At 45.6% G+C, this 27,041-nt stretch overlaps 1 protein-coding gene across 1 annotated transcript; it reads right to left on the reverse strand.

Moving 5' to 3' along the window:
* Positions 1-26,755, reverse strand: LOC115647682 (b(0,+)-type amino acid transporter 1-like). The gene is made up of 6 exons (XM_030554372.1): positions 26,012-26,755; positions 11,781-11,914; positions 5,904-6,033; positions 3,256-3,380; positions 2,515-2,602; positions 1-234 (listed from the first exon to the last, which is right to left on the reverse strand). The coding sequence occupies exons 1-6, from the start codon at positions 26,753-26,755 to the stop codon at positions 1-3; spliced, it is 1,455 nt and encodes a 484-aa protein (XP_030410232.1).
* Positions 26,756-27,041: the final 286 nt, after the last annotated feature.

Consider the following 27,041-nt stretch of genomic DNA (forward strand, 5'->3'; position numbering starts at 1 on the left):
TCAGTTCGTGTTCTTAGCAGTCGGGGCAACTTCCAGGAGCAGCTGGAGATGCAAAGTGACTCTCTGTAAAAACTGGGGATGGCGTTTGTAATGAACTAATGGGAAGTAAACAATGATACCACTAAGGATGAATAGGATGACATAGAGGAACTTCATCTGCGGTTGGTCGATGACTGGAGCCAGCACCAGATACACAGATGCAATCAGCACAATTATTGGTATAATAATTGGAACCTGTGAAAGCAAAACATCTCTGTAAAGGACCATATATATCCTGGGCCTGACCCTGTGAAGTTCTGAATGCCCTCCCCCTTCCTGGAATAGCACTTTCCAGGAGGCACTCAGCACCTTGCAAAACTGGGCCTTTGGGCCCAAACTCTTCAGCCAGCCATTAAACCTGTGTGCGCATGTTCTAGGTACACTGAGGGTTATGAACACAGAACCACAAATCCTATAATGGTGTCTGACTGATCACTTGTACTTGTGTAATGCCGACAGACCTGGTCATCGGCAGGCAGGATTGAACCTGGGACAGCTGAAGCTTGGTGTACAGCCAAAGGCTGTAGCAGACTCATTAATCTCTAGATCAGGGGTAGGCAACCTACGGCACGCATTCCAAAGGCACACTCAAGCTGATTTTCAGTGGCACTCACATTGCCTGGATCTTGGTCTGGGAGGCTCTGCATTTTAATTTAATTTTAAATGAAGCTTCTTAAACATTTTAAAAACCTTATTTACTTTACATACAACAATAGTTTAGTTATATAGTATAGACTTATAGAAAGAGACCTTCTAAAAATGTTAAAATGTATTACTGACACGCGAAACCTTAAATTACAGTGAATAAATGAAGACTTGGCACACCACTTCTGAGAGGTTGCCAACCCCTGCTCTAGATGTTCTAGATGCCAGTAGAGGGGGACGGAGTGTCACACCAAGCAGATATGGGTTACACATGCACCGACGGGTGGATGCCCAAGTAGCCTATTTCTGTAAGTTTGGCCTTAAAAATATTTAATCCAAAATTTAACTTTAAATTAAGTTTAAATTAAGTTTAAATTTAATTTAATTTAAAATTTCATCAAAGACCTGTAAATAAACAAGAGGGAATAATCCTGCACTGACAGAGAGATAGGTTAGATGCCCCAATTGTTCTTTTCCATCTCTAACTGCGTGATTCCTTCCTGAAAGCAGGGTATCGAACTGCCGAAGGCAATGGTGTTGTTCTTGTTTAATAGGGAAAGCATGGATGGGATCCTCCACAGATCTCCCTAGCCTTACTGCTCAGCAGCACTGCTGTGCCTGCCTCAGCCCCTGCTCACTCCCAACTGGGCCCCAACCCTTCTGGCAAAATTCTAATAAAAACTCTAGTTTTACTTGGGGTATGAAAATGTTTCTCTTGCAGACAATGGTGTGTCACAAGGACAGATCCTTCTATGGCCACTGCCATGTTAGCCAAGGTCAGGGGACCTCAGGAATTAGTGACATGAGTTGCTACAGATTGAGCTAAAGAGACAAAACTATCAAGCTAAAAATTGTAACAGGCCCATTACCTGTGTGAACTGAGAACCGGGAGGCACATAAAACACACTGAACAGGGGGTTGCACTTCCACTGTTTCATTCTTTAGCCAACAACATGGAGTTCGCTGGCTTAGTTTCAGGACAGAATCACAGGTAATAGGTGCCTTACTGGGACTTTTCCATCACCCTGCCAGTGCAGGGCCATGCTCTACTGTACCGTCACTAGTGCTCTGTCAAGTCTAGCTTTAAATATTAAACCTGCTCCATGCCTCACGGAGAACCCCAAAAATCTACACATTGCTCCTATCCCAAAGAAAAGCCAATGGATTGTGAATGGAGCCTGCTCTGTGCTCTCTTTTTCAGTGAACTTCTCTTTGCCTAGGAACTCTCCTTTCTAATGAGTTCCCCACCTAACAGGAGAAGCCCTGAAGCACATCTTCTCTGGAGCTGTGAAGTCCATCGGGGCACTGGTGAGAGGAACACGTGACTCCAGAATAGGACCTCATATGGATTCAATGAGCTAAGCTGTATTTGGGAACCAGTACCCTAGGAAGCAAACATGTGCCCCAGCCATGGCAAAATGACTCAGGAGCTACTTTTTAGAGCACTCCTTTTCCTAGATCCTCTTCTCACATGTTTACCTGCAGAAGGGGGTGACCCATCCCAGGAGTAGCCAGAAGTAGCTTTTCAGATCAGAATCTGATTTTATTTTCCTCTCTCATCCTTAAGAAGAAGCAGGGTCTGAGATCTAGGCCTAAAGATAAACCTTCCCTGGTATGAGGGGCAGTGGGTTTTTTGTTTTTTTTTTTTTTACATACAATACATGTTTAATGAGCTTTAGAGCAGTTTCCTCGCAGGTAGCTATCTGTCTCCATAGTACACTAATGTTCAGTCCTTCCAGATGGGATTAAAGAGAATATTTGGTAAAGTCTATCAAGCGTGCAACATCATTCTCACTTCCATGGGCAACAATTTTTTTTTTTTAATTTTACCTTATATGGTCTTGGCAGTTCCGGTTTCTTAATCTTTAAGTACAGGAGACCAGCAATAGTTGTGCCATAGAAAAGCCAAGCTGTAAAACTGCCAAAAAAAAAAAAAAAAGTTACTACCATTGAGTTCAGGAATTAGATCAGCTGACTATAAAAGCATTGTTTTTCAGATAGCAACTGTATGTATCTTTAAGAAAGTGCACTGCTTAAAAAGGAAAGGAATAATTAACTTTAGTACACAAGAACCCCTTTTAATTGTCCTAAATCCAACACTTATCAACATACACTCCATTTTTCTCACCTAGAGTGATCAAAACTTTAAAATGGAGAAAATATCATTAGCCATTGGAATAATTTACCAAGTTTGTGGTAGATTCTCCATCACTAGCAATTTTTAAATAAAAGATTAGATGCTTTTCTATATATGCTCTAGTTCAAACAGGAATTGATTCTGAAAAATCCTGTGCTTGTATTATATAGTGTCAGACGAGAGAATCAAAGTGGCTTCTTCTTATAATCTATGAAAACAACAGATATGGATCCGTTTGTAAATTACTATGAATCACAGCAGCATTCACGTGTCACAAATTTGTTAGTCACACACTTTCCCTTCTTCTCTTCCCCGGAAATTGTTAGCTAGAAAATGATAACCTGAGCTAATGAAGGCAGCAGGTAGAGAGACTGTATTAAAAATGTAAAAACAGATTCTGGGAAAAGGAGGGGAAATGGAAATATTAACCATACCTGAAGAAGTTTACTATGCTGCTGAAGTTTCCTGGTATTATCATTATCAAAGCTATGGCTGATGTAAATATCAGAGCAGGGGAAGGCGTGAGGCATCTCACATGAGCCATGGACAGAATATCTGGCTGAAAGTCAAAGCAAAGGGTAACAGACAGACAATTCTGAAACGCATACTCATGTTCCCATAGGCTGCAATGGGAGTTTTGCCTGAAGCAAGCGTTCAGGATTGGGACCTTAACCAGCAGCTAAGCACTCTAATTAAAAAGCAGTTCTACTCTGAAGAGTGTAAGCATGGAAGCCTCAAGGTTATTTTTATCATGGCTCAATGATTTCCTATAAGATTTGCTCAGGCTGCAAATAAAAGAGGGGATTCTGTCAGTCTGTAGCCTCTAGCTGGTACCTGAAAGCCAAGTTAGATTCTTTCTGGATCATTAATCATCATTAATAATAAAGATTCTGAAAGCAAATTCTGCCTTGTTCCATCTCAGCAGTCTCATTGTTCTCCAGCTCTGCTACTTTCAGTTACTTTCCAATGGGACTTGACATCAGTGGGACCATCTGGGGAATTAAGAATCTAGAAATGAAAGACTGTTGCAACCAGCCCCCAAACAAACTCTGATTTGTTACAGAATGTGGGGTAACTTGCTAGCCTTTCCCTTGCTTGGTTCTGAATGGGAGGGTTTAAAGAGAGCACTTTGTCTAATTTCTGAAATGAGTATAGGTGCTCAGTTATAATACTACCCTACTGCCTGAAAAGTGGGGTAATGGCATACATTCTGAACTATTTGTTAATGCACATGCTCAGAGCTTTCAGATCCCAAACTGCCCAGAGCATCATATGCAGCCCAAAACTTTCTATGTATGGATGACACCATCTTTCATTTCTAAAAGGAGCCTGTCATAACATAATTCCCAGATTTAGACCTTAGCGTCCAAAATATAGGTGTTAGCATGAAAACCTCCAAGCTTAGTTACCAGCTTGGACCTGGTAAAGCTGCCACCACCCAAAAAATTAGAGTGTTTTGGGGCACTCTGGTCCCCCCAAAAACCTTCCCTGGGGACCCCAAGACCCAAATTCCTTGAGTCTCACAACAAATAAACCATTTCCCTTCCCCCCTCCAGGTGTTCCCTCCCTGGGTTCCTGGAGAGATACACAGAAGCAAGCTCCGTGAATCTAAACAGAGGGATTCCACCCTCTCCTATTTCCAGTCCTGGAAACAGAAGTACCGAGAGCTAATCTCTCTTCCCCCCTAACCCAGAGGGAATGCAAAGTCAGGCTAGTAAATCTAACACACACACAGATTTCCCCCTGACTTCTTCCTCCCACCAATTCCCTGGTGAGCACAGACTCAATTCCCTGGAGTTCCCCACTAAAGAAAAACTCCAACAGGTCTTAAAAAGAAAGTTTTATGTAAAAAGAAAGAAAAATACATAAAAATGGTCTCTCTGTATTAAGGTGACAAATACAGGGTCAATTGCTTAAAAGAAATATGAATAAACAGCCTTATTCAAAAGAACACAATTCAAAACACTCCAGCAACTAAACACATGTAAATACAAAAAAAACCACCTATCTTTGTACTTACAACTTGGAAACAGAAGATTAGAAAAGCAGGAGACAGAAATCCTCTCATAGCCGAGAGAGAGTACAGGCAGAACACTAGAACAAAGAACTCAGACACAAACTTCCCTTCACCCAGATTTGAAAAAGTCTTGTTTCCTGATTGGTCCTCTAGTCAGGTGTTTCAGGTTACTCCTTTCCAGGTGAAAGAGACATTAACCCTTAGCTATCTGTTTATGACAGAGCCATGCAACACATAACCCCCTGAGTTGTTTGCATGGGCCCAGGCATTTAAACACACTGAAGAGTCCATGAGCTGAGGCCGTAGGGGATGCAGAGTCTTACACTTATGCAGGTGGGAGGAGAAATGAGGAGAGCAAGAACTATAATAGGGGGGTGCTAGAGGAAACACAGCTTCCCTGCTAAGAGCTCCCCTTCTTCTCCTTGGCATAGGGATCAGCACACCCTCACAGCTCCCCTCCCCTCCGCCTCATCCTATTTCAATTTACTTTAACCATTGAGAGAGACCCTTAAGCGTGAAAGACTTTGAGACTATGTCTGCACTCAACGTTTTTGATAGTTCCCCTCGACCCAACCCCACCATTGATCTTATACATGTGCAGCTTCAGCTCCAGCAATGGTGTGAGCACGAATGTAGCCAATGTGCAGGCATTTCCACCACAGTAAATGACCTGGGGATAAAAAAAAGCCCACACCTCGTCTGCACGCTCTGTTGCTGGTGCTCAGAGCCGCACCTTTCCACATGCAGACAAGCCTGAATGGGTAGAGTTTATGAACAATGTCTGATTCCGCATCACCTCCCACTTCAGCTGTGGCTGGGCCAGCAGCAACTGAAGAGTCAATCCACAGAGTTTTCTAAAATCCTGCAGCAAAAAGGGAGTTAGGAACTAATATTTCTAATGTGTGTGTTTTTTAAAAAACAAAACAGACTGGGGGGGTCAAACAGAGAGGATGTCTTTATATATCAGTAAATGGCTCAAAGCAGCTTTTTCCCCTTTTTCCTTCATGTGCCACCATTAAGGGGGAAATAGCACGAACCTTAAATAGACAGTTTCCACTCCCTTACCATATGGCCTTCCCTTGAAGCAATATAGCACACACGGCCTCCACTGAAAAACGTTCCGTTCGCTGACCCAAATGAAGACAGCGCCACAGACAATGAGATCACCCAGACCCAGCTGCCCAGGACTTTATTCCTAAGTGACAGGGAAATAAAACAGCAAAGCCACAGATCATGCAAAAGCAAATGGTTTTAAACATGACAGAGGAAGACCATCAGTCTCTCTTCCTTAATTCATCTTTAACTAGTTGCGCAATGCTGTCGCCAGCAGAGGCGGTCATCCTGACCAACTAGAAAAATGCCCTTAAGGAATGGTAGTTCATGTTTTTTTATGCCGAGGATTGAACCCTGGATTGCATTCATTCAAAGAATGCAGTATGACTGTCACACCATGGGCCTGTGTTCGCTGTCATTGAAGTTAATAGCAAAAGTCCTATTGATTTTAATAGGAGTAAAGGATTGGGGCCTCTTGTTTAATTATCTAAAGAGGCAGGAGAGAAATCCTGGGAAGAATGCTAAAGTGAAACCGAAGGGTTGTCAGAGGTTTTTTTAAATTATTACTATTACCAAAAAATGAACAAAGAAACAATGAAACAACAACTCCCTCAAACATGCATTAAAAGCATAGTTCTTTAAATCCGCATGTACATTTCTCAACACCTCAGCATTAGTTACTGCCCTGTTGCTTTATGATTCCAGAGTACATTCTCAGAGACATGCTAGAATTGCATTTCTTTGAGTCCAGAAAACAGTTTATGGATTGTCCAATGAAGGTTGCTAAACACAGGGGATCTGATTCTCCTCTCTCACTGGAGTAAATCAAGCATGACACCGTATCAGTCAATAGAGTTACACTGGTTTAAAATCAGTAAGAGGATAATCAGAACCATAAAAACTTGAGAGGCAGGCTCCATCCAGCTTGGTGTTCCCCTAACAAACCAAACATAAGGTTGCAGAGGTCTCTGGAGGCAGATGCTGGGATGATAGCCTCTTGTTCCTGCATATAAACTGGTACTTAAAACAAAACTAAATTCTACCTTTGGGGATGATGGAGGGCGAAATTAACAATAGTAAATGTATTACAACAGCATTGGCCTGTCAAAGAAATCACCATTTGTGTGCATTTAATGGACCAAAATCCCAGATCCAAACATCTTTAGAAGGTTAAATGAGATGACCCTTGTGGTCCTTTCTAACCCAATCATTTTATGCTTGAAATCTCAATCTGAATTTTGTGGCTTGAACTCATCTGTACCACTGTAAAGAAAAAGGAAGAGAGAAAACAAATGTGTGTGAGGGGGTGCGGGGGGTGGGAGAGGGGGATATGGCAGCACTTGCGGCAGATTGTATTGGAAGCCACCAGATTTGGATTATACTTTCAGCCTGGCTAAGGCTCGGCCACCCTGTTTCAGTCTTGTCAATCTCAGGAGTTCAAAAATCATGAGTTAGGTCCCTTCCAAAATACAAGATGAGCTTACAAATCATGATATAAAAAATATTAAAAGGGAGAAGGGTGTTTGCCTTCTGTTTTTTGAGCCTTCATTGTTCATGATTTCAAGCTTGTCTCTGAATCTAGGAGGGCTCCACCTTTAAAAAAAATGAAGGTGAGGGCCTCACATAATCACATGACTCCAGAAGGTGGGGCTTTCAGAAAAAACTCCAAATATCACCAGGCATGCAATAAAGTCACAAGAGTTGGCAACCCCACTGTTTTGCACCTACAAAATTGGCAGCTGCACTTTTGGGGCCCTGAAAATGATCTTCAGGTGCAAATCTGAGACGCTTTCTCAAGGTGCAACCATTTAGATTTGCATTTGCTACCCAATTGCTGACTCAAAAGAAATGCTGAGGCAGTTTTGTGGATGCAAATTATGCCCAAAGGGAGACCATGCTTCTGAAATTTCAGCCATAATTATCTGAGGGAGGACAAGAGTTCAGGAACTCCTAGCTCCCTGTCCTGTGCTCTGGCCACTAGATAATGCATTTCTCTAGCAGCTTTTTTTACTTTAACCAGCAGTTAACATGTGACTTTCAGAGTTCTTGCACTGCTGCTGGAACCTTCACTCATGCTCCATAGGCATCTTGCCCTACCCACTTCCTGGTCACCATGGGCCTCCCTCTTCTCCCTCAGACATGCACTGCACTGCACACTGGCCCACCTCCTGGTTTCTGGGGCCATGTTTCTTCCAAAGCTGTGCTCTCAGAGTGAAAAGGTTAGTCAAGCAGGAGAAGGAGGCAGGTTATAAAACAGAGAAGTCACAAATAACACGTTAATCAGGAATGACAGGAAAGGAAGTGCAGAGAAAGTTCATGCCCCCAGAACTTAATGGGGTTTTGTAACTGGTTTGAGCAGAACACTGGTCCTTTGACCTCCTGTTTTCAATTATATTAAGGGTTATTAACAATGCAGTAAGAGCATAAATGAGTTCTTAAAACCTGAGATGTTATCTCATACCCCTAGAAACAAAGGTCCTGTTGAATTTTAATAAGAATAGAGATTGCCTCAGTGTTTGTGGCCAAAATTTGTCCTCCCATCCCATAAACAACTTATTTAGAAGTGTGGTGGATTCTCTGTCGTTTGAAGTCTTAAAATCTGAGTTGTATGGCTTTCTAAAATATATGCTATATCTCACCCAGAAGCCAGGAGCTTGATACAGGGATCACTTGATGAAATTCTATGGTCTGTGTATGCAGGGTGTGGAGAATGAGGGAGTGATGTGTTGGCTTTTTATAAATACCTTTTGTGCCTCAGATTATCTGTTTAATATTATCCTGCCTAACAGCAAGGAGTTCAATTTAAGGAAGTTGTTAGAATGGGGACAAACAGGAAATGAAACAGTGGCACTCTCATGGAGAACGCTAGGGGTCCTTGAGGAAACAATGGGGAAATGTTAATGGAGGGATACCCCCTGGTTGGCTCCAGCCAAGCTAGAATGGTTTACTTTTCCCAAGGCAAAGCCTAGGATCAAAGAAGAATACTAAATCATCACAGGACACGGGCCTTGAAAAGAGGCACGGAGTGATCAAGTTGGAGAGGCTGCCCAGGGAATGTCAGTGAGCAGCAATAAAAGGAGACACACGGAAAAAGACACATAAGTTGCGCAAACAGGCCATCTGCTTCTCCTGTCCTAGAGGTGGATGTAACTGAGAGCTTGCAATGAACAGGTAAAGGTATTACGGAGTGTGGGGGAGACAAGGCCCTGCTTTGAACAGGGGGTTGGGCTAGATGATCTCCTGAGGTCCCTTCCAATCCTGATATTCTGTGATTCTATGATTCACCTCTGGCTTCCTGCAATTCACCGTGACTTTCAGCCGGCCAGTAACACAGAAGGTTTATTTAGACAACAGGAACACAGTCCAAGACAGGTCTTGCAGACAACAGGACCTCCACAGTTAGGTCAATCTTTGGGGGGGGGCAGGGAGGCCAGAGCCCCGTTGGGAGGCCAGAGCCCCATCTGAACTCCCCTCCATTTTCCCAGCCAGCTCCAAACTGAAACTCCCTCCAGCCATCTCACTCAGCCTCCCCCCGGCTCCTCCCCCCAGCCTTTGTCCAGTTTCCCAAGCAGAGGTGTCATCTGGCCTCCAACCCCCTTCCTGGGTTCTCAGGTTACGTGCTCAGGTATCCTCCCTCAAGGAAAGTCTCCCATCCCCAATGCAGCCAGTCCCCGCAAAACTCCCCTGCAACCTTCCCAGGTCAATACTCCCCACTCAGTATTCAAAGAACACATTAAGAACATTCCCGCTTCATCACAAAAGGTAAGGGGATTTATTATTTTTATGAATATTGTGCATGCTCTGTGTGTTTATTTATATGGAGTTAGATCCGAAAGGGGGATGATAGGGGAATCTAGCTGGAAAGGTAACACAATGGCCTGGACAGCGCACATCCCAACAAATACTCAAACACAGTGGCCAAGTTAACAGCTGTGGCGAGGCAATTCTTGTACCCGACCCTGGTGACATAGCCATGTCTACACTACAGGGACTATAGTGGCATACCTATAGCACAGAAGCTATGCCAGTGTAACCCTGTAATGTAGACACAGACAGAAGGGGGTTTTCTGTCGCTGGAGGAACACCACCTCCCTAAGTGATGGCAAATGGGTCGATGGAAGCATTCTTCCATCAGCTTAGCTGCATCTACACCAAGGATTAGGTTGGCGTAACTACAGTGCTGATTGGAATTGATTTTTCACATCCCTGAGCGCCAAGGTTTGTCGAGCTAGACCACCCTTATGCAGTTTTGTCAAGGTTGGGAACCTGGAGATCAAAAGATGCTGATCAGTTACAAGATCTGCCCTCCAGGGAGTTGTCAGCTGGCGCAGGCTGACACAGACTGACTGAGAGTCAGGGTCTCCAGCAAGCAGGCTGTTGCTTGGTCCCCAAATGAATGGGGGACAGCAAGGCTAAGTCATGGCTATCTGGGGGCTTGAGGGAATGCCAAGAGTAGGTAAGACAGTACGAGGATAGTTGTCTTTGTTGTCCGAAATCCATTTCTCTGCATGCTGAGAGCCTATTGGCAGATGAATCACACTTTGTTCTCAAGAAGCTGCTTCTCTGTCACTGCACATTGTTGATCTCCACAGGCTTCCAAAGGGAAACTCTTGAAGGTGCCCAACCCTTTGGGCCTACTTGGTAACACGGTTGATGACAACCAGGGGTTGTAATCCAGAGACCCAGTTGGAAAGTGTTTGAATTGTGGGTCTGTAGCAGGGCGACAACGCACCCCTGCGGCACCTCCGGATGATCGTCCAGGGAATTAGCTCACCAGCCTCCAGAGCACCCTCTGCAGGCCAGCGTCTTGCCTTGCCGCTGGCCCCGTGTCCCTCCCGAACCCCGGTGTCCCTTCACTCAGGGTTCTGCCCCCTGCAGTACCCCACAGTGTCACTAGGTCTCCCCTCCCCAGGGAACCCCCAACCCCTATCTCCATCTCGCCTCAGTCTTTGACTACTGCCGCTCACTGGGGCAGACTGCAGTGTAAAAGCCACTCATCATTGGCAAGGGGGGTTTGGACCTGCTGCCTCTGCCTACCCTTGGGCTGCCCCTCTGCAACCCCAGTACTCCTTCCGGCCTTTGTCAAGGCCTGCAGCCTGGGGCTTTCCAGGCCAGAGCTCCCCAGCTCCTCTGGCCTTTCCCCAGCCCTGCTCCAGTCTAGGTACCCTGCTCAGCTCCCAGCAGTCAGGCCCATCCCTCTCAACTCTAGAGAGAGACTGTGCCTGAGTGCCAGCCTAGCAGCCCCTTTATAGGGCCAGCTGCAGCCTGATTGGGGTGTGGCCCCAGCCGTGGCTACTTCCTCAATCAGTCCAGGCTTTGCTTAGCAGCCTGAGCCCTATCCCAGGGCTGGCTTTGACCCTTCCAGGGCCGGAGCAGGCTACCACCCCGCTACAGGGTCCCATTCCCAAGAGAAGTGGAGGCACAGACCTGTTACTTGAAAGGGGTGCACTAAGGGGGTTGAAAAAGGGTCTAAGAAGACACAGTTTACCCAAGGTCTGAGCCAGAGTCCAGAATAGATCAGACTAGCCCTTTCTGGCCTGTGAGCCTTTGTGTGGCACTATCCCATTCTATGGGTCCATCTCGGCGGTACTGTGTTTATATGGCTTGGGAGGTGCTCTGGAAATCTTTGGGCTGACAAAAATATAAAAAGTAATCCAGTTCTCTAATAATAATATAGCACTTTTCCATCCGTGGATCTCAAAGCCTCTTACAAAAGAAGTTAGTGTCATTATCCCTATCTTACAGGTGGGGAAACAGGTGAAGTGACCTACCCGAGGTCACTCAGCAGGCCAGTGGCAGGGCTGCAAGTAGCACTTAGTTCTCCTGAATGCCAGTCTGGTGCCCTAGCCACTGGGCCGCAGTGACACTGTTAGTACACACATAACTCACCCCCAGCTGATAGCCACAGCGCCCGAAGACAGAAGTTCGGCTGGAGTCAGGGCTGCGAAGTAGCTCATGTTTACCAGCAAATATAGGCATGTCACCAAAGGAATGGCAATCATCATCGCTTTTGGAAGGTTCACCTAGGGAAGAGATAAAGAAGGATGAGCTAAGGGCTCCAACACAGCGATGGATATTTACAGTGGTTTCTTGCTGATGGCCAGCTCACTCTGGAATTGAAATCTTCATTGACAATTAATGCACAGTGAAACCTTTGATAGGGTGAGTGTGGACATGGTCACATGTACATTCTTGTGCCATAACCTATTTTATTGAATTCCCATGAACCACTGTAAAGCATTTAGCAGCGGCTATAACAAAGTTCCTGTGTCTCTGTGTGCCTGAGCCTTTGTTGGCCAGCACGCTGAACAGAGATAGAGGCCGGAGGGACAGGGATGCAGGTTCTGATAGGGCCCGGGTGGGAAAAGAACAATTTTAGGACACTTATGGTTACGGTTACTTAAAGACTGAAATTTGCCCCACTTCTCTCTCTTCCACTTCCTGCCCTTTGCAAATGGGAGTTGCATGGAGGGGGAGGAGAGGTGGTGGCTTGGGTGTGGGTCCAGGAAGGGAACCATTTGCTGGTCCAAGGAAAGGCAGAGCACTCTATTCTCCCTGTGACCATTGCAAATGTTTATTACCATTCCCAGTCCATGTGGCCTCTCTCTACACTGAGTCACTTTGCAGAAGCGGGGAGAAGTGGGGTGAGTGAGGCATCCTCTCTGGCGGTTCCGACACAATGCTGTGTCCCTTAGCAGTGGAGAGGTGTTAATCCAAAGGTGCAGTGAAGAAAAGGCACTTCTGTGGTTTCCCTGTCCCTTTCAGTGCTGCTCACTGAACACAGGGGTTGGACTTTCTGGTGATGGGGGCGGGGGCGGGGTGGTGTGGGATGAGTTCAGGGGTGAGTGGATGTTTTCTGTTGTTCTTTGTTCCTTTACCATGGGAAGGAAACTCTGTCTGCTAGCTAGTCAATTTCCTCTCAAATTTCCATCCAGCCCTGAGGGCATAATTCAGCAAATATTTGGTGCAGCAGAAATTCAAGCTGGTTCCCCAGGTTTAACAGCAGGGCAAATGGGTGTGGTCCAGCTCCCTAGTTCACCAAACTCCTCCACTCAGCAATAGAGGGGTCACCCTTATTAGAAACATCTCTCTAGCATAGGTGACGGGGTGCCCTCCAGTCTTTTCCATTCTGGTATATTCAGGACTGCTATGTTCTCCAAGCAATGGGCAGCCTTTAAAGAACAGAACGGTGACTTGTACCATGACCCCTGAAAGAACCAAACCCACCCCACACGCTGTAAACATTTCATTTTAATAAAAGTAAGGCAGGTATCTCACCATTTTAAATCTCGGCTGCTTCCTTATGGTCTGCCAAAGTAGTGTGAAAGAAGGGGGCTGTAACAGCTGCATTGCCTGGATTCTAAAAAGTAGCAATACTGTGGCCTTCAGCAGTACAGTTGTGTTATGTGAGGGGATTTAGGTTCCTTCCAAGATAAAAATGAAATATAATTCTACCTAGGTCTTTGTCATGGCAAGACATTCTGCTGCTGAGAGGGAACCCATTCTGGTGGTAGGGCAGAGGGACCCCCCAGCCATATCAAGGACTCTGGAGGACCTGCTTGTTGGTGCAGACAGGAGTCAGGGGCAGTTGGACTTTCCTAGGACAAGAGAGGATCAGGCTCTTAGGCAGGATGAGGCATTCCTGAAAATGGAGATACAGCACGGGCAATGGGATGTGCACAGAGGAAATAGACTCATGCACTCATACAGCCCCTAGTTCAACTGGTAACATAATGTTTTCAGGGCCTGCCCACTGCTGGGAGCACTGATCCTTTACGGGAACAGGCACCACCACCTCTTCCTTCTCCAGCAGCAGTGAATCCCAACTCCCTCCCTGCTGGGGAGGGGCATGCTGGATGCCCAGCACTATGTCCTCCTCACTCACCAAAATCTCCTCTCGAGGGAGCCCGGTCCAGTCCTAGTACAGCCTGTGTTCGGCCTCCAGAAGCCACACAGGAGATGTCCCCATTTGTCACACACACAATAGTCCATGGGCATTCCCCCTCTTCTCAAGGAGAAGAGAAGGTTGTGGAGATGTCTTTGCATAAAGTAATTTTTGCCCAGTTGTAAAAGAATTTGTCTGTGGGGGGAGGGTCATTTGTTCCTGTTACAAACCATTCTTGTTCCACGTATATACGTTAATACAGGGGTCTCAAAGTCCCGGCCCGTGGGCCATCTGCGGCCCAAGAACCTCCCCACTGCGGCCCGTGGAAACTTTTTAAAAAGTTCTTTCATCTGGCCTTTGCAGCTGCCGGCTGGGAGGAGGGAGGGTGGCAGGGGAGCGGGCAGGAGAGATTCACATGCCTCTACCCCCAACACTGCTCCATCCTGCTCCATCCAACCACTCTCAAGGGTTGCACTAGGCAATATGTCATTCATAAAACTTTTGAGGTCTGTTGCCTGGGGGACATTCACCTCGGGCAGCTTGGCTACCTGCAAGCAGTTCCCTATCCCTGCTGTTGCTAGTGGAGCCGTGACCCATGCAGCCACGCTGCCAGCTCTGTCTGTTGCAGGCACTGCCCCCGGCAGCTCCCATTGGCCGGGGGAGAGTGACAGTGATACCATTACTAGTCGCCAGGCACAGTCAGCCAGGGCGGCATGAGGCCAAGGGAGCAAGAGAAAAGAGTGGGAAATGGGCTAGGAGATGGCGTGACTCATGAGGCTCCAATAACAGCGTGAGGGGGCATGTTGCCTCCGTCCCCCCTCCCTGAGTGCTGACTCCGTGGCCAACGGGAGCGGTGCCTGCACGGAGGCAATGTGCCTGGTGCTGACAGATAAGATAAGGTGAAGATAAGAAGAAAAAGGTTCTTTCTAGCTGTCGGCACTGCAGGTCTGTGTAATGAAATGGGGCCTTTTATTTACTTTTTTACTCATTGTCCCATGTCATGTTGGTAGGTTGTGTAGGAGGAGGCCATCTCAGCGGGAGCACTGAACCTGATGGGAGCATAATCCCAGACACACAACACAGGGAGGGTTAGAATCACCCACCGCCCCATCTCTTTAGGTTAGTAGCCATGCTCCTCACCACCTGCATCTGACCAGTGGGCAGACCATGACTGTGTCTCCTCAGCCGCTTTTGTGCTCAGCAAGGTCCTGCTGTCAGCAGAGCATGGAGTGTGGGAAAGTGGAGCAGGAACTGCCTCATGGTAGGATGGTCTTGGTGAAGGTGCTTGGTGGTCCCAGAGACTTTATCACTGAGTACAAACAGACTAACTCATGCGTGAACTGCAAAGATAAAGTTGCTGTTTTAAAAGACTACAATATCAAACAACATTACACAACGAAACATGTGCAGCAATATGATAAATGTCAGGGAGAACACAGAGAGAAGATGGTCTTACAATTGAAAAAAGAATTAGCGAAGCAGCAGCAGCTTTTTCAGACAGCGAGAAAAAAGTCAGAGTCAGCAGTTTTGGCAAGTTATGTCATGAGTGAAACGATTGCTAAGTGTGGGAAGCCATTTACTGATGGTGAATTTATTAAACAATGCTTTATTAAAGTCAGTGAGATCATATGTTCTGATAGGAGAGAGGTTTTCAGCAATATCAGCCTAGCAGAGCATATTCTTGAGCTCTCTAAAGATATCGATTGGCAGCTCATTGAGAAAAGCACAGCTTTCCGTGCATATTCAATCACAATTGATGAGAGTACCGATTTGGTTGACAGTAAGCAGCTTGCCATATTTGGGAGAGACGTTGATGAAAACTTGGCAGTAACTGAAGAATTGCTCAGCTTTTCCACAATGCATGGTAGAACAATGGCCAGTGAAATTTTTCACTGCCTCACAGAAGCACTGGAACAATACAGTCTGCCATAGCACTTGTTAGCAAGCTTAACCACTGACGGGGCCTCAGAAATCATTGGTCAAAAACAGGGCCACCCAGAGGATTCCAGGGGGCCTGGGGTCTTTGGCAGCAGGTCCAGCTTCGGCGGTAATTCAGTGGCGGGGGGTCCTTCCATCCTGGAGCTGAAGGACCCTCCCGTTGGCAAAGATCGGGAGCGGAAGAAGCTCCGGGGGCCCGAGCCCAGCGAGAGTTTTCCGGGGCCCTCGGAGCAAGTGAAGGACCCCGTTCCAGGGGCCCCAAAAAACTCTCGTGGGGGCCCCAGAGGGGCCCAGGGCCTGGGGCAAATTGCCCCACTTGCCCCCCCACTCTGGGCAGCCCTGGTCAAAAAAATGGATAGGTAACACTAGTACAAAGAAAACTGGCTGACCAAAATGCTGAGCAACGAATAGCATTACACTGCATCATTCACCAACAAGCACTGTGTGGTCAATCTTTGAAATCTGACAATGTCATGTCAGTTGTTGTGAAATGTATGAATTACATTTGCTCCAGGGGTTTGCAGCACAGACAGTTTCATGCTTTCTTGGAGGAAATTGAATCTAAATACGGTGATTTGCTCTACTTCACTGAGGTGCGCTGGCTAAGCAGGAGTTCTACTTTAAAGAGATTCTTTGAATTGAAAGCAGAGGTGAAAAGAGTCATGGAAGAAATTAAAATGCCTGTATCAGAATTTGAAGATCACAAATGGATGACAGATCTTGCTTTCCTTGGTGACATAACACAAGAGCTGAATATCCTAAACCTGAAGCTGCAAGGTCCAGGTCAGCTGGTTACAGCAGTGTCTGATAATATGAGAGCATTCACAACTAAACTAAAATTGTGGGAAAATCAGATTTCTCAGGGGACTCTCACTCATTTCCCAGCATGTAAGTCACTTGTGGAAGAGCTTGGCTCTGAAATACAGTTCAGTGGTTCTGAATACACTACTAAACTTGACTTGATTTTGTAAGAATTTGATCAGCCATTTTCAGATTTCAGAAAGCACAAAGAAAGCTTCAATATGTTTGCTAATCCATTTTCTGTTGATGTGGAAACAGAACCATATGATTTACAAATGGAACTCATTGATATGCAGTGCAACACATCTTTAAAGACTAAATTCAGAGAAACCAAGGATGTTACCGAGTTCTTCAGACAGCCACCACCATCTTTCCCAAAGCGTTGCAAAACCTTCAGAAAAATCATGTTCTTGTTTGGTAATAGTTACATTTGTGAGAAAAAATTTTCCACAATGAATATAAACAAGTCAAAATACCAAACACAACCTTCTGATGCACACCTTGCTGCAATCCTGAAGGTTTCAACTGCTCAGTCACCAAGGCCAAACATCAACAAACTGACAGAACTGAAGCATTGTCAGGTGTCTGGCAAACTCTAAAAACTCTGTGGCAGATGAAGAATTGTATAAAGTTGTATGACAGTTTTATTATTTCTAAAAAATTCAAAATAAAAAATACAATAAACATTTTCTTTTCTGAACACCATCTTCAGTGACATTATTGGCCCACTGGAAGGATTTGAGGACTGGCACTGGCCCTAAGGTAAATTGAGTTTGAGACCCCTGCACTGCTTCCCCAGTGAGTGGTAGGGGAACCTGGGCCCATCCATGCTCCAAGTACCAGTCCAGGCACTCTCAAATCAGCAGCCAAGGTCTGCACCATCCTAAACCTTGCTGCCATTTTCCTGAGCCTTTTCCTACTCCACCCCATCAGGCTTCTGCTCCACCACCCTTGTGGTTAAACCTTTCTTTCAGGGCCAGGATCCTAGGGCTTCTACTCTTCCCCTGGGTCTCCTCCTTTCCCTCTCTAAGCCCAGAGCATAACCACAGACTTCCACAGCACTGCCTCCTTCTGCCCTCTCTTCCTGCCCTTATACCAGCCCTGCCTGCTCCTGCCCAGCTGGGCTTCTTCCTCAATCAGTGCTTGCTCATCAAGCCTAACTCTCCCTCAGGTGCGGCCTACCAGGTTACTTAACCCTTCTTGGGCCACATTAATCATTTCCAGGCTTGTGTGGGGTGAATCACACTCCCCATAAACCGACCCCAAACAGAGCAGTTAACATGAAACAAAAACATTGCTCCATTAAAACTCTCCACAATGCAAAACCATGACCAGAGGTGTTAACCCTGAGGGTCCTCCCCCAATTATCTGCTTTCAGTTAGAACATTCACTGCAGGGGATCAAAACCAATCAAGGTATCCCTTGAAGTGTGTTAAGTTGTCATAATAGTGTACCCCGACACAGTCCCAATTCACCATCTGGCTCCTCATTTTGCCATTATGTGTCAGCCCACAGCATCATGAATTTTGCTGGCCCTCCAGGACCGAGGACCAGTGTGCACATGGGTGGGGGTTGCCTGCATAAGCTTGGGAAAGCAGTTCTGTCTTGTGCCCACTGGCTGTGGCAGTATTCCTATTGAACCCCACATAGTTTATACAAAGCAAGCTCACCATGATAATCCAAACCCCATGGGCCATGCTGGCATCCAGATGGGTCCAGAGGTATTGCCCAAAGGCGCACTTCACTACCGTTCTGTAGCTACTCAGTCTGTAGTTTAATTCCCTTTTTCTTGGGTCAGAGATGTCGGGGTGAGGCTTCATGAGCCGCTGTAGGAGTGGGTACGCAGAGTCCCCAGAATAAATGTCTGCACAGAAGCACCATACGTAGTTACATTGTTTTGAAAGAATAAATTCCCATTTTTCTCTTGAAGTACAACCCCAATCTCCGGAGCACCCTGGCATCATGGACCTTCCCTGTGTGTCCAGAGCTTAAATTCATGAATTAACCCCTGCGGTCCACCAAGCCTTGAAGAACCAGTGAATAGTAACCTTTGCAGTTCGCATATTTACTGGCCCCTTTTAGTGGGAAAAGTGTAGGGATGTGTGTTCTGTCCATGACCCCGCACAATTAGGAAAAATCATCCTCTGAAATCCTACTATAATTTCAGAGACTTGCATTATGCCAACCACACATCGGTAGATTACAGCATTGACAGCATGGCATATCTGTACAACCACCGTCCCAACAGTTGACTTCCCAATCCTGAACTGGTTGGCAACTGACCGATGCTGTCCAGGTGTTGCCTGATTTCCTTGAAAGGGAAATAGCCATCCGCTTCTGCACTGGTATGGGTTTCTGAGATCGAGTGGTCTAGCCGTGGGGGCTTGGTGCAAGCTCCTGGCACAACTGAATGAAGGTCTGCTTCCTCATTCTGAAGTTCTGAGGCACTGGTCACCGTCCCAAGATTCCAGCATGATGTCATCCCACCACACTGTGCCACTTCTCTGGGACCAGAAGTGGTGGTCCACTCATGGCATACCATCATGATCCCAGCATTCAAACCATCCATTCTAGGGGACCTGAGTGGATTTTCATTCCCCCTCTAGGTCAGCCATCTTCATCACCTGACAGCTCTCTGGACTAATTCCATCCACTGTCCAGTACTGCACCCCATGAACATTTGTCCTGCGAGCAGTAGCAGAAGCAGAACCACATCTTCCTGGACCTGTTCCATACCTCCAACACAGTTTGGCAGAAGGGAAAGACGAGTGGGAGCTAACGTTGTCAAGTGCATGGAGGCGGGGTACAGTACCAGCAACATGCAGCAAGGTGGTTCTCAGAGTGTGTCCAGCGATGCATAGGACTCTGGGATACCACTAATGTTACATACCAAAAAGGGGCAGTGCAGACGCAGATATATGCCTTTGCACAGCATATACCAGTGCCCAGCATGGCATATGTAGACACATGTCATGGATATGGGATACACAGTATATGCACATGTAACCTTGTACACTCTTAAGAGCAGATGTAGCCAAAGTGAAATCATGTTTTTCACACAATATCTTCACAATGGACTCAGTCCCGAGGTCGTCACTTAGGCAACAATTCTATTGACATGAATGAGTTTTGCCTGAATAAGGACTGAAAGACCAGGCCTTGAATGCAGAAGTTCACTATAACTGTCCATAGCCAAGGTCCTTCACTGGGACATTCATGTATAATTGTTTGCTTCCTCAACCATGTGCTTACAAACTCTCTTTACAATTGTGACTGCCAGGGGTTGGAGAGGAAGGGATCAGGAGTAGAAGTGAGGGGAGCAGAGGAAGACCATGGTCAGGAGCAGCCTTGTGTGTACCATCAGTGCCCTCACACTCACTCTTATCTATCTAGGTATTTAGATAGATCCAGCGGTGAAAGGAAGCCTGTCTGGTCTGGTCCAAGGTACCAGCAAGAGCCGGTACACCGCCAACTGTACCAGCTTCCCCAGGCCAGCAATTTAAAGGGTCTGGGGCTTCCAGCAGCAGGTGGAGCCAATGGCCCTTTAAATCTCCACCCAAGCCCCAGACCACTGCCGCTGCTGCTACCCCGGGGCTCCGGCAGCGGGGCTAGAGTGGCGATTTAAAGGGCCCGGGGCTCCGCTGTGGTAGCAGAGGCTGGAGCCCCGGGCCCTGTCATAACTTTAGTCCCAGAGTTGGACCTTAGCGTCCAAAATATGGGGGTTAGCATGAAAACCTCCAAGCTTAGTTACCAGCTTGGACCTGGTACTTGCTGCCACCACCCAAAAAATTAGAGTGTTTTGGGGCACTCTGGTCCCCCTGAAAAACCTTCCCTGGGGACCCCAAGACCCAAATCCCTTGAGTCTCACAACAAAGGGAAATAATCCTTTTTCCCTTCCCCCCTCCAGGTGCTCCTGGAGAGATACATAGACACAAGCTCTGTGAATCCAAACAGAGTGACTCCCCCTCTCCGTTCCCAGTCCTGGAAACAAAAGCACTTTCCTCTTCACCCAGAGGGAATGCAAAATCAGGCTAGCAAATCCAACACACACAGATCTCCCCCTGATTTCTTCCTCCCACCAATTCCCTGGTGAGTACAGACTCAATTTCCCTGAAATTTCCCAGAAAAGAAAACTCCAACAGGTCTCAAAAAGAAAGCTTTATATAAAAAAGAAAGAAAAAATACATACAAATGGTTTCTCTGTATTAAGGTGACACATACAGGGTCAATTGCTTAAAAGAATATTGAATAAACAGCCTTATTTAAAAAGAATACAAATCAAAGCACTCCAGCAACTATAGACATGTAAATACATGATCTCTGTACTCACAACTTGGAAACAGAAGATTAGAGAGCAGGAAATAGAAATCACTCCTCATAGCTGAGAGAGCATCAGGCAGAAGAAAAAGAACACAGACACAAAACTCCCTCCACCCAGAGTTGAAAAAATCCTGTTTTCTGATTGGTCCTTTGGTCAGGTGTTCAGATTACTTCTTTCCAGGTGAAAGAGATGTTAACCCTTAGCTATCTGTTTATGACACGCCCCCCAAATTGCAGACAGTGGGGAAGCTCACTGGCGGCGATTTCCTTCTAGAACTTGAAAATAAACAGATTAATACAACACATGCACCTTTACATATACCACTAAGTATATAACTAACAGACTTGTGCATGGTAAGAACACTTTTTAACTACTGGATTCTGGGAAACTCTCACGGGAGAGTGCATCAGCTACTTTGTTAGAAGCTCCTGAAATGTGCTGAATTTCAAAATCAAAATCTTGGAGAGCTAAACTCCAACGAAGAAGTTTCTTGTTGTTTTCTTTGGCAGTATGAAGCCACTTTAGTGCAGCATGGTCAGTTTGTAGTTGGAACCTCCGTCCCCAAACATATGGGCGTAGCTTTTCCAGGGCGTACACAATGGCATAGCATTCCTTTTCACTGACTGACCAGTGACTTTGCCTCTCAGACAGTTTTTTGCTGAGAAACACGACAGGATGGAAGTTGTGATCCGTTGCTTCCTGCATGAGAACTGCTCCTATACCACGCTCAGATGCATCCGTGGTTACTAGGAATGGCTTGTCAAAATCCGGGGCCCTGAGTACAGGGTCAGACATGAGGGTTGCCTTAAGTTGGGTAAAGGCCTTTTGACACTCATCAGTCCACTTAACTGCATTTGGCTGGGTCTTTTTGGTCAGGTCGGTCAGTGGGGCAGCGATTTGGCTGTAGTGTGGTACAAATCGCCTGTAGTATCCGGCCAAGCCTAAGAAGGATTGGACCTGCTTCTTGGACCGTGGGACAGGCCACTTTTGGATAGCATCCACCTTGGCCTGTAGGGGGTTTATGGTTTCTCGACCCACCTGGTGCCCCAGGTAAGTCACTCTGTTTTGGCCTATTTGACACTTTTTGGCCTTAACAGTTAGTCCTGCCTGCCTGATGCGCTCAAAGACCTTTTTCAGGTGTAGTAGGTGTTCGGGCCAGGAGTCTGAAAAAATGGCCACATCATCGAGGTAGGCAACTGCAAATTCTCCCAGTTCAGCTAGTAGACCATCTACCAGCCTCTGGAAGGCGGCGGGTGCATTTTGAAGGCCGAAAGGAAGGACATTGAATTCATACACCCCCGCATGGGTGACGAATGCTGACCTCTGCTTGGCAGGTTCATCTAGCGGTACTTGCCAGTACCCCTTGGTTAAGTGTATTGTAGAGATGAACTGGGCATGTCCCAACTTCTCCAATAGCTCATGGGTGCGTGGCATTGGATAGTTGTCCGGACGAGTTACCGCATTTAGCTTACAGTAGTCCACGCAAAAGCATATTTCCCCATCTGGTTTGGGTACCAGAACCACTGGAGATGCCCATGCACTGGTAGATGAGCGGATTAGCCACCCGAGCCCCGGGGCTCCCGAATGCCTCTGGAGCTGGTAGCTCCAGCAGTAATTTAAAGGGCTCGGGGCTCCCAGCCACCACTACTGCAGCTGGAGCTCTAGGCCCTTTAAATCTGGATTTCAAGGGCCTGGGGGATTTAAAGGCCCAGCCTCTTCCAGTTGAGGCCCCGACCACCCCCACTCAGGACTCCGGCATACCAGTAAGTCCTTTAAGACAAGTTACTTTCACCCCTGGATAGATCTATAATCAGAGTAGCTGGCACCACTAAGTGTTTAAAGTACAAATAACAATATCAGTCTCGCCCTTCCTTCCCATCCTATAGGAGAATTAGCTTAATTTGTTTAGAATTGTTTTATTTTGTGTATGTGTGAGAGAGAGAGAGAGAGAGACTGTGTGTGTGTAAGAGAGAGAGAGACCAGGGGGTGCAGCAGGTGCTGGTACAGAATTAAAGTCTGCAGGAGCAGGGCTGTATCATGGGGAGACTCCTGCTAGAGAGACAACAAAAGGAACAAAAAGGAAAGACATCTGCACCACAGATAGTCCCAGTTTTGGAAATGCCTCTGTGATTCCTCCAAAGGACCACACAGATGCATGCCATTTTGTCCTGGTCTGAACCAAAGAGTTGGTATGACCAGTAGCTAGTTCAGGATTTGCTGGCTGTGTTATACCCTAATGACATGTATTGTTTAGTGTAACATTCTCACTAATTTATGACTTTCATTCTATCCCTGCCCTGGGAATAAAGATCTCTTTTGTTTTCAGAGCGCCTGTCATTCTTGGAATGACATCAAATGTTAAATGCCTACATGGCTCTTATAGCTGCACAGACAACACTTGCTTCAAAGCTTGTGGTGTAATGTTTGTATGTGCCGACACCTTTGCCATTGCACAGGCCTATCTGAGACAAGATGGGGGGTCAGTTACACTTATAATTATTACATGTATGGCAATAGTGCCTAGAAACACCAGCTGAGATCAGGGTCCCTTTCGGCTAGACATCATACAAACCCATAGACAGCTCCTGCCTTGATTGATTTACAATCTAAATAGACAAGACCAACAAAGGGTGGGCGGGAAACAGAGACATAGGGAGGTGAAATTACTTGCCCACGGTTATACAGTAAATCAGCAGCAGAGCCAGGAATAGAATCCAGAATCTTTGAACTCCAGGCCAATGCCCTACCCACTAGACATACTATCGCCCAACATGTTCTCATAAAATGTCCCTTATTTATTGATTAGTTTCTGAGGGTCCAATTATGACTGAATAATGATTTTCCAAGGGTGCCATCTGTTTAGCCACAACTCTTTAAGATTACAAGCTATCATTTCCCACCAGAAAGTACTCCTTTCCTAACGGAGAAAAAATATATAATTATGTTGTCAAGTGAATAATTAAACTAGGCATTTACAAAGATGTATTGTACTTCAATCTGCTGCATGACTCTTGATCATTTTAACGTTAGCTTATTTGCTGCCAATCCTGAAGACCACCTGTTTTGTTGCATCATCCAATGAATGTTTCCCTGAAATTGATGAAATATCAGTGTGTATTGCTGAACATTCAACACGTCAAAGGGTTAGATCAGATTTAGATCACAGCTCATAGGTGACAATTAGCCCTAACTGTCCTATGGAGTTTTGTGATATGAATACTTGTCCATTGAGAACTGGACTGAGAGCACGGTGAGGATTTTTAGCCTGTGTTATGCAGCAAATCAGATTAGGTGATTGCAATGGTTCCTACTGGCCTTAACATCTGTGAACTATCAAATACTAAACACAGGGGTTTTTACTGAAGATATCAGAAGTGGAGAGCACCTGACCAAAATTCTTCCTGTTCCCACCTGTGCTGTGGAACAGTGTGCTGTATTTCCATAGATTGTCTTCTTCCACCCTAAAGGTGTCTGCCTTTCAGTGTTTAAAATTCTTTGGGTAGAAGTGCTGTGTAATGTAAGATATTCATTGTAATTTAATTTACTATTGAATTGTGCACCTTCTATTAGATATGTACATTTGTTTGGTGCTGCACTGGTATGAAATATGTTCTGTATACTTTTGCACTCACATGGCTCCATTCAACCAAAGATTGGTGACTATTTTAATCCCCAATTTATGGAGAGAGAAAATAAGAACATAAGAATGGCCATACTGGGTCAGACCAAAGGCCCATCAAGCCTAGTATCCTGTACTCTGACAGTGGCCAATGGCAGGTGCCCCAAAGGGAATGAACAGACAGGTTATCATGCCTTGTCACCCAATCCCAGCTTCTGGCAAACAGAGGCTAGGGACACCATCCCTGCCCATCCTAGCTAATAGCCATTGATGGACCTATCTTCCATGAATCTATCTAGCTCCGTTTTGAACCCGGTTATAGTATTGGGCTTCACAACATCCTCTGGCAAGGAGTTCCAGAGGTTGGCAGTGTGTTGTGTGAAAAAATACTTTCTTGTGTTTGTTTTAAACCTGCTACATATTAATTTAATTTGGTGGCCCCTTATTCTTGTTTTATGAGAAGGAATAAATAACAATTCCTTATTTATTTTCTCTATACCACTCATGATTTTATAGGCCTCCGTCATATCCCCCCTTTGTTGCCTCTTTTCCAGGCTGAAAAGTCCCAGTTTTATTAATCTCTCCTCATACGGAAGCCGTTCTATACCCCTAATCATCTTTGTTGCCCTTTTCTGAACCTTCTCCAATTCAAATATATCTTTTTTGAGATGGGGCGACCACATCTGCACGCAGCATTCAAGATGTGGGCATACCATGGATTTATATAGAGGCAACATGATCCTTTCTGTCTTATTATCTATCCCTTTCTTGATTATTCCCAAGTTTCTGTTTGCTTTTTTGACTGCCGCTGCACATTGAGTGGATGATTTCAGAGAACTATCTACAATGACTCCAAGATCTCTTTCTTGAGTGATAACAGCTAATTTAAACCCCATCATTGTTTGTGTACAGTTAGGATTATGTTTTCAAATGGGCATTACTTTGAATTTATCAACATTAAATTTTATCTGCCATTTTGTTCCCCAGACACCCAGTTTTGAGAGATTCTTTTGTTGCTCTTCACAGTCTGCCTGGGACTTAACTATCCTGAGCAGTTTTGTATCATCTGCAAATTACCTCCCTGTTTACCCCTTTTTCCAGATAGTTTATGAATATTGTAAATAGGACTGTGCCTGGTATAGACCCCTCGGGGATGCCACTATTTACCTCTCTCCGTTCTGAAAACTGACCATTTATTCCTGCCCTTTGTTTCCTGTCTTTTAACCAGTTACCGATCCATGAGAGGACCTTCCCTCTTAACCCATGACTGCTTATTTTGTTCAAGAGCCTTTGGTGAAGGACCTTGTCAAAGGCTTTCTGAAAATCTAAATGCACAAAATCCACTGGATCTCCTTTGCCCACATGCTTGTTAAATAAAGCATAGAGAAGTTAAATGGTTTGCTCAAAATCACCAACAAGTCAGGGACAGAGCCTAGCTTGCGTGGCTCTGTGCTTTAACCTCTAGACAGTATTGCCCCTCTCATTAGCTTAAAAAAAATCAAGGGTGATATTTGCAAAATTAAACAAATAAAGTAAAATCAATATAATTCACTCACTTCAGGCTTCCTAAGTTCCTCGGTCACAAAATTCAGGTTGTTCCATCCATCATAGGACCACAGTCCCTGATAAAATGCCGCTCCAACTGGCCCAATACCTGCAGTTGTGTTTTGAAAGGCATCCTGGAAACTTTGCGTGTGTCCATTGATGAGCAACACCACTCCGCCTATCACAATGACCAGCAAAACTAACAGTTTGGCCACTGTAAATATGTTCATAATGGCTGTGGCCAGCCTCACATTGAGACAATTAATGATGGTTAAAAGCAGGATACAGCTAGCGGCTGTACACTTGACCACTACCTGAGGGGTTGAGCATCCTTGGTAAAATGGAGCAACAGCATATTCAGCAAAGCTTAAAGAGACACCTGCCATGCTGGCAGGCCTTACCACGATGATGGAAGTGTATGCGAAAAGAAAAGCAGGAAGAGAGCCAAAATTCCTTAAGATATAAATATAGTCCCCCCCTGACTCTTTAATTATAGTCCCAAGTTCAGCATACGACAGGGCTCCAAACATGACCAGCAGACCACAAGCAGTCCAGATGATGAGAGCACCTGCAGGGCTACCCATATGGTACAGCACCCACTCTGGAGACATAAAGATCCCAGACCCTATCATGGTTCCAGCAATTAACGACACAGCGCTAATCAGTCCAACCTCTCGCTTCAGCCTTAAAGTCCCCATCCCTTCACTCGGATCTGCAGCCGAACTAGAAGAGTCTACTGTCCTCCTTTCCCTCATAATGGAGCTGTTAGTATATGCTGCTTCAGAGAAGATGTAAAATAGCAGGACTCAGTGTTTCAGGTAAGGACTGTCTCAATCCTTAAAGTCACAGTTAATAATTACAGCAGTTAAGTTACTTCAGATGTTACTGTTCAGTGATTTGTAGACTGTCATGAGATATATTAACTTTTTTGTTGCCTTCCTTTCTTTTTATTACCATCTTATGATGTGTTATAACACAGTGCCTTGTTACCCTGTTTCACCCTGGCTCAGGTGCTGAGCCTCTTTTACTCCCATTGCAAGC

The sequence above is a fragment of the Gopherus evgoodei genome, chromosome 3 (assembly GCF_007399415.2).
Source record: "Gopherus evgoodei ecotype Sinaloan lineage chromosome 3, rGopEvg1_v1.p, whole genome shotgun sequence".
NCBI lineage: Eukaryota > Metazoa > Chordata > Testudines > Testudinidae > Gopherus > Gopherus evgoodei.